At 40.2% G+C, this 12,458-nt stretch overlaps 1 protein-coding gene across 1 annotated transcript; it reads right to left on the bottom strand.

The window, feature by feature from the left end:
• Positions 1-2,741: 2,741 nt before the first annotated feature.
• On the bottom strand, positions 2,742-9,202 carry FRG1 (FSHD region gene 1). Its single transcript, XM_041480112.1, has 9 exons — positions 9,085-9,202; positions 8,805-8,872; positions 7,837-7,959; positions 6,796-6,853; positions 6,510-6,624; positions 6,035-6,139; positions 5,201-5,292; positions 4,047-4,157; positions 2,742-3,147 (listed from the first exon to the last, which is right to left on the bottom strand). Exons 1-9 carry the CDS (start codon positions 9,144-9,146, stop codon positions 3,111-3,113), a joined length of 771 nt encoding a protein of 256 aa, XP_041336046.1. The 5' UTR covers positions 9,147-9,202; the 3' UTR covers positions 2,742-3,110.
• Positions 9,203-12,458: the final 3,256 nt, after the last annotated feature.

The following is a 12,458-nucleotide window of genomic DNA, read 5'->3' as shown; positions in this document are numbered from 1 at the left end:
ATTTAAATGGTGTCTATTTCATAGAATTGGAGAACAGTTTGAGTTGGAAGGGAACTTAAAGATCATCTAGTTCCAAGACCCCTGCTATGGGCAGGGCCACTTTCCACTAGACCAGGCTGTTGTAACATCAAATACAAATCAGCAGCCAAATTAGGTTTGTACTGTCATTTTAGTACGAGCATTATCATTTTAGTGTGAGCAAATGAATGCTTCATAGCCCTGCTATGGGCAGGGCCACTTTCCACTAGACCAGGCTGTTGAAACATCAAGTACAAATCAGCAGCCAAATTAGGTTTGCACTGTCATTTTAGTATGAGCATTATCATTTTAGTGTGAGCAAAGGAATGCTTCAGGAGTGTGTACATTTGCAACAGTTGGTGGAAGCACCATGAAAAAGTACTCAAAACCTTCCAGGATGCCTGTGTTTTAGCTTGTCTCATGTGCTCTGTGCAGTGACTAAGCCATGTCATGTGTTTTTAGGCACACAGAAAAGAAGTGATGCAGTCTCTAGATCGTGACTTTAACTGGCTGTGCAATTAACTCTCTTACAAAACCAAGTGGGGGTGGCACGAAAAAGAAGGGAAGTCCTTGGCAGACAGTTGATTGGAAAGCTGCATGGAACTGTAAAAATTAAGAAACAAGAACGGATAAAAAATGTACTGTAGCGTGGGAAAGCCTTGGGAGGAGAGCACACAGCAGAGTAGTAAGGAGCCAGCTCAGAGCAGAAGCTGGGAATTGCACAGAGCTTTAGAGACCAAGGCATAAAACATTTAAGCACTGGTGAAAGAAGATACAGAACCAATCTGTGGATTTAGAAACGGAGGAAAATTACAGTACAACAGGATAAACCTTGAGATTTTCATGGGAATGTTCTTTAAAAACAGGACATCAGGCAGTTCCTATAGGGTCTGGAAAATATTTTCAGTTGAAAACAAATACATGTAAGACAATAACCCTGTGTTTACTTCCAGATATCTGAATAATCTGTTACGGGCTATGGTAAGAAAGAGTATGATTAAGTTGGTCCTGATACTTTCTGAACATCTGCAACCCCTTTTGGTCATCTTTTATATCTGAAGCAGACAGCTGTTAGGGACTTCATTATCTTTGTTTAGATGCTTTACCATCTTTAGTACATTTTTAACAGGAGAAAATAAACAATGACTTAGGAAAAATTAAAAACTCTTTCCAAATGCTCTGAAGACAAAATTATGTCTTTGTCATATTACACTGTACTTTTTTGAGGCCTCTTTGTGATTCTGGTTTAGTTCTTTCATTGGTAAAGAAAGTCTCAGTTAAGAAATAGTTATCTTCCAGCACCAGTCACCTTCCCTGACTATGGCTATTCTGCTATGTTCCTATCACAATGCCTTGCCTTCAAGGTCCACACCAGCACCTCAGGCCCTCCTTTTAGTCTGGGTTTCTTCTGTCGGTTTTCAAAAATCTAAGAAGGAAAATGCTTCTTAAGACATACAGTTAGCTTGCTAACTGTACTGACAGTTGGTCTCACTGATACTTAGCACTTACATCCACCCTTCTGCTCTCTCATACTCATCTATCCAGTACTGTATTACCACTCTACAGATCTGTTCCTTCCCCCCCCCGAAGTAGAGGCTGCCCAAATTACTTCCCCCTTTTTTTCTGTTTCAGTTAAATTAAAGCTCCTTTTCCAAACACTACTGTCAGGATGTGGTATCTTCAAGATGACTCCATGAATACCTGCATTGGGAGGTACATCCAGAAAGACTCCTCCATAGCAACAGTTAAATACAAACACTGATCTTCACTGTTTTGTTATAACTTTGATTTCATTTTCTTGAGACTGGATTTCCAGTGAATTCCCCAGATCCCTGATTCGTGCTATCTCAGACCACATTTTCTCAGGACTCTAGTGTATCATTAGTCCCAACATACAGGGCAACCCCATCGTTACTAAAATACCCTTATTCTCTGCAAGGCTGCCAGTCCCTTGCCAATTCTAGTACTTCCTCTCCTATGAGGGATAGTCTCATTTCATTTGCTCTGCCATTGCTTTTTACTTCATTTACTCACCTCCCTGTGACAAACACACCTCTCAGTTCCACTTGTCACTTACTATCACTTATAGCTACTTGCAACACACTGCATTCTCCTATTTACACTAATATAAAATGGAAAATTCCCTTTCAGGGGTAATTCTCAGGCTCTTATTCTGCTGCTGAACAGTGCTTTCAGCACCCTTCCCCACCAGAGCATATATTTCTGCTTCCAGGTGTATCTGAGTAATCACTTTTGTGGATTCTACGAGGCAAGTTTTTATTCAAACAATATATTCTTGAAAGAAAAATAGATGCTGTAATATCAATCTACTTCCACCATCAGCAATCACTTCAGATGTATTTAAGATTCACAGTGTGGATCGATGACACCTGCAATGAACTTCCAATAAATAGTTACTCTGGCCTGCAGCTTGCTCCTTGCAGTGCTGTCTTTTTCTCAGTGTTTCTGCGTGTAGTTTTGGCAGCAGGCCACAGCAGCACTGTGATATTCCAATGGCTCCTTGTACATCAGTCACATTTCTGGGGAGGGATGTGTAGTGTGGTACCTACAACAACTAGTTAATGAGCCCTAATTACCAGTCCTAGGCCAAACTAAGGACCTCTGGAAAAAAATCAGTAAAGTTTTTTCTCCCTCTCTTCCACAGCACACCTCACAGCTATGCTGCATTTTTATCCAAGAATTCCTGACTCTGGCCAGGAACGTTTGCATACAATCATTTATTTATTTCTAAATTTTGTCCTAAAGGAAACTAAAAGCCAAGGAGCTTTCTCTCTGGATTAAATCAGTGTACAAGTCTGTCTCCCAGGCCTTAAGTTACATGGCAAATAGCTTATCATTGTTAATTGATATACCTTTAATTTTTGCTGGAGCTGTTCCCTTAATACAAGCCAAGTATTCACAAGTGATACAGTTAACAAGATAATTGGGTTATTAATATTTGAGAAAATTTTAATACAATTCCTGAAGATACTTAAAAAATGCCTTAAATAAAAAACATCTATAAAATATTTTACTCTTTTTCAATTTGACGCTGCCATCAAAGTTGCAGAAGAAAATGGGCCAGCTGGATGTCACTTGCAGTATCTATCTGCTTTCACTTTAGCTCTCCTGTATGGGAAGAGTGAATGAAACAAGATTTACATTAAGACCAAATACAATTATACCTGGGTGTTTTATCTGCCTCAAAGTGCCAAGAATGCATTGAAAACAATTTTTTTTAAACTTTGCTTCAAAGTACACATAAAGGCCTAACAACACTTTGGATTTGTTAATTAATTTTGTTTTCCTAAGGAGGTAGAACTGCAGTGTCTAAAGTTAACCTTGACTTTCCCTTCAAATCATCATAATTGCATTTTGTCTCCCCTGAGGAATGGAATTCAGATTCAGCGTGATCTGAAGCTGACCACCTGTGAGAGCCCAGGAGTGTTCTCTCATCACTTGCAATTATCAGAAATAGTTTTCTGCATTCCACCCACTGAATGAATGCAAATATTTATACTATATACTGACATAAAAGGCTTTAAAAATTCAACATGGTTTCTTTTTACAGGAAAAAAAATTCCCACTAGATAACATGAAGACTGTCCTTAATAAACACTATTTCTGTTCAAAATGCAACTTCTGCCTCTCCAAAATATTCTGGTACCATAGGCATTGAAAAATATTAAAAATTAGCTCAATTTTCACGATTAAAAAGATTAATCCCTCAACAACTCCATACTAAACAAACTGAACAACCTAGTTAAAGATTTTCGAAAGAACTAATTTACAAGTAAATTCTAACTTGCAAACTTCAGTTAAAGAAGTGAAAAAAAAAAAAAAAAAAAAAAAAAAAAAAAAAGAAAAGGTGGCAACCCCCAGGACTCAGGCACAACACTCACCACAGGAAAAATGCTCAGGAACCTATCTACCTGAAATCTAGCCCTCTTTTGTATCCCAGGTATTACTGTAATTACATCTCACATTAGTTTTTTAATCAATACATTATTTCTAGCACTTTGAAGTACCTGTCAAGCAGCATTTCATGAAAAGTGCCTTCTTTTCTGGCTTTTCTAAGGGCTTTTGTATCTTCTTTGCTTATTTTAAGCTTTTTGTCTTGAAAACTTTGGAACTTCTTCCTGTAAGAAAGAAGGAAAGGGGGAAGAAAAGGAGTAAAGAACTGAAGCTTTTTAAAATTTTTATTTTCCAACACAACAGTAGCTCTGGTAAGAATCTTAGCTCCTATTAAAGCAGCAGATAACTGACCTAATAAAATCCAGCAAACCATCCCAGTACTAAGGTTGCACTAAGGCTTCTGTAGGTGAAAACTATTCAGGTTTTGGTTTTTTTGGCAGTCTAAGTAGGAATGAGCCACTGTGTGACTAGCTGAAGAGGTTACAAATCCTAAAGATCCCCTTCTCCAACTACTAGCTTAAAAATCAGGGAGCAAAAGTGTACTGGATGTAGTTGCAAGATGCTGACTGTAGGGAAGCTGCAGGGCTTTTCTCTGTGAGAAAAGGCCAGGGGCTGACCTGTGCTGGACAGAGCTGGCTCTCAAGACATCCAATACAGGACACAGCCAAATCCATCAGCAAAGCTGGTGGCACTCCTATGAAAACATATTTAATATAAGGCAAAATGCCAAACAGGCAGACAAGGGAAAAAACCCAAAAACCTAGAAGTGCAAAATGGCAGTGTGAACATCAAGCACAGAGAAGGAGAGGAAGGAGATGCTTTAGGCACTGGAGCAAATTTTACCTTCCAGCCCATGAATAAGACCATACCAGAGAAGGGGAAAAGCAGGAAAGGGAGTGGCTGAAAGAAACCACTGTGTATTGACCTATAGCCCATCTGGCTTGGAGGAGTGGGTAGAAGAGTCTGGAGAGAAGCTGAGCTTGAGAGATGGGAGTAGGAAAGGTGGTGTTTTTGAGTTTTGTCTCTCAGAATCTACACCTACTAAAAAGGAAATAAATTTAACTCATTTTTCACAGTTAACCCCAGGACAGTATCTGGTACAGCAGCTCTCCTTTATCTCAACCAATGAGCTATCTCATCCTGTTTTCTTCCCTTGTCCTGCTAATGAAAAGTGAGTGAAAGGCTGGATGGGAGTTGGGCCCAAAGACAGCCCCAGCCAGAAGCAAAAAAAGGTACTTGAGCCTGTTACCAGCTCTAAAGTACATACACGTAATTGATTTCACACTGTTTAACGTTTCCTTTGTCTTCTTGTGGAACATCATCTTTCTTCTTAGCTTCTCTTTCAGCACAAGTACGAATCTAGTAATTGAAAGAAAAACAAATAAAACAACTAAAACACAATAGAAAACACCTGTATTTTAAAACCAGTAAGTTAAGGGTGAAAGATGACTACATATCCTTTGTAACAGAATGAGAGTCACAGCGACTTTTCAAGTTCACTGTGTTCAAACTGGTTAACCAGAAACAACTGCAAAAGTAAGAGCTGCCTGAAATACGGGAAATGTTAAGTGCATACTTGATACTATGGTAAGACATGACTGCCTTTATCTCAAGGAAGCACTATTACAGTTCTTAATTTTGGCAGAGACAATTCAGAGATTGACATACTATTGTTCTAACTAGTTAAGATACCTATCTCTTCTTGGAGAGTAGGGATATATTCCCCATGTTCAGATAAAGTCCAGATAGTCTTTTCAGATTCTCTTAAAAGATCTCCCCTTCTGGATCATTCTGGTAAACCCTTCCCTGTCCCTGACTTGGTCATAATTCCTCTCCTCTGTCCCAAGCTGTTTAGAAATACCTGGAAGATCACACAGACTCTTTTGTCCCCCTGAGTGGTAAAGTATCTTTTTATCTCTATAGGAAGTACTGAGAATTAATGAAGCCCTGGAACTCTTATACCTTTCTTGTGGCCATATCACTTGACAGCTTACAGGAAGCAATTATAACTGTATTAACAGAAACTCATAATACACAGACACCTGCTTGCTTGAGTTTGACTCCTGCCAATCCTGTATTAATTGTAGAAGTTATAGATTACCTTTATCATTTCTTCTTCCCCTGCAGTTTTGCTTTTGGCTTCTATGTCCCCCTCTTCATTACACCTAATAAAACGGCTGTTTGCTGCTAGTAATGCCATTTTCCTCTGCAGAAACAATATCACACATTGTAAGTATAATGAGGTTGTATATAATCCTTGATTTGTAACAATTTATCCTCTACAATACACCAATTGTCTCAGTAAATTATTCTTTTATGTACAGATACTTCAATAGTTAGCCAGACTTGCTGACTCCTTCATTTTTAAGATGCTTATAGCTGGCAAAATGCAGCTATTGAAGTATTTAAAAACTATCAATTACAGTAAATGCATTGCAGTTGGAAAATCGTAAGTTATGACATGAAAGAGATTGCAAAAGGCTTTTACTTCATAGTTAAAAAAAAAAAATCTACATAGATTAACTCAAAACAGTCAAACACTAGCAACATCAAATAAACTATTCCAAACAGCTTACATCTTGGAAGACAGGTTCCCACTGCTCTCTTGATCCTATTGCATCGGAACGTCCAACAACCAGCCCGTCTGAATTTATACCAAGGTATTTGCCATAACCAGACTTGAGAGCAATCCTCAAAGAGAAAATGTAGGAAACAATAGTGTTTTTAATTAATGCAATTCACAACACCCAAAACATCACAGATGTTTTTAGTAGCAGACAATGTATTTCAAGAGTATTGAAATGCCTTCTCACAGAATCCAAAGATAACAAGTATCAAAACTTGAAACATTACAGTAATTACCTTGTATCAGATAACTTTACTGCTGTAAACTGCTCAGGAGGACTAGGGCCTTCATCACCTGAGGAATGAATTTTCCATTTGTTAAGTATGAAATATAAACATAAAATATATTAGCCCACTAATACTGCAGTATCAAAAATAAATAAACATTGACTATATACTAATAATACTAAATACTATGTATGAATACTCAGAAAGGAATTTTTAATGAAAGTATTTCATTAAAAATTCCTTTCTGAGTATTCACTTTTAAAAAAAGAATGCAGGTGCTCATTTATGTTCATATATTTACAGTGCTTAAGACACAAAATAAAGATGATCATAATTTAAATAAATTTATAATTAAGAATGTTTTGTAATTCTCCTGGTGGCTCTGAAAACCTTAATCTCCTTCTAATGATATTTCTTTGACAACAAAATGCATTATGGTTCAGCTATGGCAACTCAACTCAGTATCCTAAAAGCTACTGGCTTCTCCATCCCTCAAAACCAAAACAAGAGAACATGGCCATTGTTGCTCTGATCTCTGTCTGGAGATGAAACACACAGACTGTCAGGGTTCTGGACCAGTCCATGTCAGAGTCATTGCCCTCAAATTCAAACACCAAGCTAATTATCCCAGCACATTAGTAATCCTCTTGTGCAGTGACAAAACAAGTATTTTAAGACAAGGATGCAGCAATAAGCACTAAAACTCATCTACCTTGAATTTCATTCTTCAAGTGATGCCATAAATATTTTATAGGTTTTAATAAAAATTATACTGCTTTTTATCCAGCAAGTGGTATGGCCTTTTAACAGGTAATCATCTCCAGTGCAGTTCAATTTACTGCACACATAAGCCAGCATGAAACTAGATGAGTGAAACTGATTGGCAGTCATTAGGTTTAAGTCATCTGCATGCTTCAGCTAGAATTATTGCATTTTTTGTAGTAAACTGGTTTTAGCTGCAACACTGCTTGCCTTGAAGTGATGCTAGTTCTATGCTTTTAGGCACTTCATTATTAAAACACTATTCTTTTCAAATTTCCTGGAACAAACCTTTATGTGGTGCTCCAAGTGTAAACAAGCCATTGTCGAGGGCATGGATGTAAGCTCCTTTATCCATTTCTATAGCTATAGTTCCTGTAATTTCACCAAAATTACTGACAGCCCACCAGTTTCCTGTAATACAAAACCACGAGAGTTTATTAACAGAGTAATCACAACTTCTGATTACAATAGCCAAAGAGATTATATTTCTGTGTCTTCTCTGAAATTTTAAATTCAAAAGACAGCTATCTCACAATCTTTGTGCAATATTTTATGGTCCAGAGCCAATTTAATGGTGTTGCTGCTGCTGCTGCTTCAGGAAGTCCTGCTCTTCGACCTACTGTCATCCCTAGTTACAAGCTCCTGTGCTTCATCCCTTCTTTGTGTTAGTCCACAGACCAAGCTGATTCATTCAGCTGATGCAGCAAAGACACATCTCACAAGAAAAATATTTTTTTCCCTCTGGATCTGTCTCCTGAAGTCTTGGGGTCATACCCATTTATTAGATTCTCCAGCACAAGAGAAACAGAGATGCTATTTCATCTTGCTGTTAAATATGTGAATTGTAATCCTTAGACCTCAGTTGTTCAAACCAATCTGGATTTGAACATTTGACTCCTACAGAATTCTACCAAAATTAAAGGCAGCCCTTCCCATGTGCACATCTTAGAATTGTGACTTTTACATTTTTTTGAACAGTAAAATTATCTCCTTGTATACTGTCTTACAAATATTTCCTACCTCACTGAGATAGTAATGCTTAATTTTTTTATTACTTATAAAAAACAGAATCCATCCTACTAGTGTCACAAGTTCCATTTGGAAACTAGGAAGATTCCAAAAACATGTTGTGAGAAATAGTTATGTATCTCTACAGGGGTTACACTTGCTTTATGAAGTCCTACAACGACCTCGTTCCTTCTGCCACATCCCCTACAGCTTCCGCACTGTCACATAACTCCTGGGAAGCAGCTCACCAACAATATCGAGCTGCTCTGCCGCATCCTCTTCCCTCTTCCTTTTCTTTTCCTTGTGCTTTTTCTTGCTGCAAGGGGAGATGCAAAGAAGTGAGAACCAGCCGCCGACCCGGCCCTTGTCCCGCCCGGGCCCTGCGGGAGCGGGTCCCTGCCCCCGGCGGAGGGAAGGGCCGGCCCGGCCTCACCCCTGCCCGGCCTACACCGGCCCCGCCGGGCGTGCGGGCCCTGCGGCTGCCGCAGCGCGGGGCAGGGGCGGCGCGGCGGGCAGCCCGCTCCTCACCTCTTCTCTTTCGACCCTTTGAGGACGAGCTTGGTGGATTTGACGCAGGAATACTCCGCCATGTCGCGATCCGGGAAGGGCGGGCGGACGGAGGCGGCTCCGCCCCCGGCCGGGCGGAAGCCCTGAAGCCGCGGCTCTGTCTCCGCCCGGCTGTGGGTGGGAACCGGCGGCTTCAGTCACGCGTGTGGAGGGTGCTGGACGCGGACTTTGAGCGCGAAAATAAAACAAGAGTTTAAAATCACATTTAAGCGGTCTGCCCTTGGCGCCTTTCCCGTCAAAGTCTGGCTTGGCTTCATGGGTGCAGGGCCTGCGCTTTGCCGGACTGCAGGCAGAGAGTGCTAAGGAACGAAGAACCCACAGCTTCTACAGCCTGTGTGTGTGTCTGTTGTAAAACACGTGTCATGGGCATTGGCAGAGCTCTCGGACGTGAGAGCAGCAAGGCCAAGGGCAGCAGGTCTTGCCTCTGGCAGGGTTACACGGGAGCTGGACACCTGGATGTGCTGGTGAAGGAGTAAAAGCTTCCAGGATGCCTATGAAGACCAGTTGGGGAAATGCAGCTGGCAAGCCAGCTAAGTGCACCATGCTAGGGGTGAAATGAGGTGTGACAGTTTTTTTCCCATCCTGTTAGCCACTTGGTATTCCACAGAATAAAATATACATCAGACTTCCCTCTTGGCATGTACTAGACAGGTACCAATACTCTTTACATGGGGAATAGCCTTACCAGCACATGTGTGATTAGAATCCCAGTTACAGTAGTAATTTGTGTTTAGTCTTCAAAAGTGTTCTTCCTACTTCATACTCATGGGGGGTTGGGGGGGGCTTTGTGCCCAAAAAGTTGCCTGTTGATTATACCTGGTTAAATGAAAAATACTACCCCTGTCAAGGCTTGTTGTACATGTCTTATGTATGGGTACAGAGATGCTTGCATTGGATTGTTTCTTTTTGGTTTCCAGGTTAGTTTCCTATCTATGCTTGAAAGTTTTCAGCACCTCAGGGGTATCTTCTACAAGTAAGAAATGCAAGTCTCATACATGTTTATGTCAAGGCTTTTAAAGTCACTGAAAGCATGACCAGTTGATAAAGCTTGGTGTGTACAATGTCCCAATGAATGACTGGATGGTGGATGGCTGCAGGTGTCTTCCACAGATACTTTGGTTGGATACAGAACCCTGACTCTTCTCACCAAAATTTCTTTGAATTTCTCTTTGAGTGCCTAAGATGACACTTCCTCCTGTTGTTATTTGTGAAGCTGGAGTAGTTACACTTGCTGTGTAAAATGCAAACAACAGTAATGAACTCCAAGGTGGTTTTGGCAAGTCCCCCGTTTTGGAGCTTTGTGGCATTGAGTTTGTTAGCAAAAGCAATGCTTGAATCAAGCTGCTGGTCCATGTAAATTCAGAATATTTTTTGTGTGTGGTTGTATGTTGGATATGCTGCTTTCTGTAGGCACACAGTTTGTGGTGATTGGGAGTGGGGCTGTGGCCTGGCCCCATCCCCAGTGGGCACAGCTGTGAGCAGCACTGACAGCAATGAGCCATGGAGTGCCCAGGGGCACTGAGCAACCACCAAAGGGAACAGAGGGCACTCAGGTGCAGTGCATGAGCATGAGGGGTATAAAAGGTTGGGCTGAAGACTGAGAAGGGCTGATGCTTGAAGCCTTCTGAAGCGCTATGGTGTTACTCTGAATGGGTTCATGCTTTCTGAAATTGTATGATGATACTCTGTGTATTGTGGCTGTCTCAACTGTGATGTATGCTGTGACAGCTTTTCTGCTAGTAAGTAGGAGAGTACCTGCCCTCTGCAGGGTTCTCTTTTATGTTGCAATTTGTCAAGGAGCCTGCTTATCCATGCAGACATCCTGATGCTTTTGCCCAACTTCCCCTCTTTTGCAATGCATTGCTTTGAAGCTTAGAGAAGGTGATCCTTGACTAGTAATCATCTTTCTTGGGTGCATCTTCTCTCTAGGGCTTTATTCTGTGTTACTCTCCCAAGCAGATGCATGAAGAGATACAAATCCTCTTGCCTGAAGTCTGGGGAAGCCAGCTTGCTGTTCATCCTCCTGGCTGCCCTAAGGCTCTTGAACTCCACCATTTCATGGTCACTGCCGCCAAAGCTGCCCTTGTGCTTCACATTCCCCAGCAGCCCCTCCCTTTCAGTGAGGACAAGATCCAGCATAGCACCTCTGCTTGTTGACTCCTCTTTCACTTGGAGGAGGAAGTTGTGATTTTAACCAATATGTTCATATGTCTCCAGCCCTTTTGGGATTCACTTCTAGCCAGCTTCAGCAGTGAGCAATTTTAGCAAACATGGTTACAGCTGTATTTGATTCTTATCATTAAATAATTTTTGCAGGTTCTAAATGGCTATTCCTATAAGGCAGTTATTTTAGTAAAAGGAATATGAAAGAGAAGAGAGCAATTGCATCAAAGTCAGAACAAAGCATAAAGGAGATGAGTGAAGCAGGAAAAAATGTCCATCAGCCATCCTAGCATGCTAGCTTGCCCTTCAGTGGTTATTTTGGGGATCTGAGTTCTTAGGCTTTGATTCTGTTAAGAGAAAACTGTCAGGAGTTCATTTTGTGCTCATAAGTATAACTTTAAAACTTCATTTTTGATAGGTTCTAATTTTGTGCCTACTTAACTGTGCAACCTTAGTATTTATGGGGTATTTGTACATTTTTGTCAAATTGGGCCTGTGTTCACTGATAGGCTATGACCAGCACTTCATAGTACACAAACACTTAGCTGAGAGGTCAAATGAGGGAGGAAAAGGTAAGGATCAAAAGAGATGTAATAACTTTAAAGTTATTAAGGGTTATCTAAACTGGGTTTTTTTTTGTTTTCTTTTTCTTTTTAATTAAAAAAAACCAAAAGCAATTAAAGCAATTTTTATTTTAAAATGCATATATTTTTATTATATGCCAGGTGTTCATTTTGCTATTTGTCCACCAGATGCTGCTATAGCCACAAAAATAAGTGCAGATTGAGAAGTTTTGGGGAAAAAAAAGGAGGTAGTTTTATTTTCATTACAGATGAACCTTACACAATCATGATCCTGGAAAGAATGATGCGTTTGCTTACATTTTGTATAGGGAATAGTCCTGGTGAGTCCAATTAAGCAGCTCATTTAGTGTAAAGTTGATCATGGTTGCAAGCTTTCTTAGGATGGGGCTATATCAATTATGTTTGCTGTTTTCTTAGTTTGCTGGTCTGTTTTCATTCTTCTGTTTTATGCAGAGAAAGACAGAATGACAGAGACAATAAATATCTTATTTAATAGATTTTCTTAGTTTGCTGGTCTGTTTTCATTCTTCTGTTTTATGCAGAGAAAGTAGGAAAGACAGAATGACAGAGACAATAAATATCTTATTT

Source organism: Pyrgilauda ruficollis, unplaced genomic scaffold (assembly GCF_017590135.1).
Source record: "Pyrgilauda ruficollis isolate IOZ18807 unplaced genomic scaffold, ASM1759013v1 scaffold5, whole genome shotgun sequence".
Lineage (NCBI taxonomy): Eukaryota > Metazoa > Chordata > Aves > Passeriformes > Passeridae > Pyrgilauda > Pyrgilauda ruficollis.
This window is presented reverse-complemented; position numbering and strand designations above follow the sequence as displayed.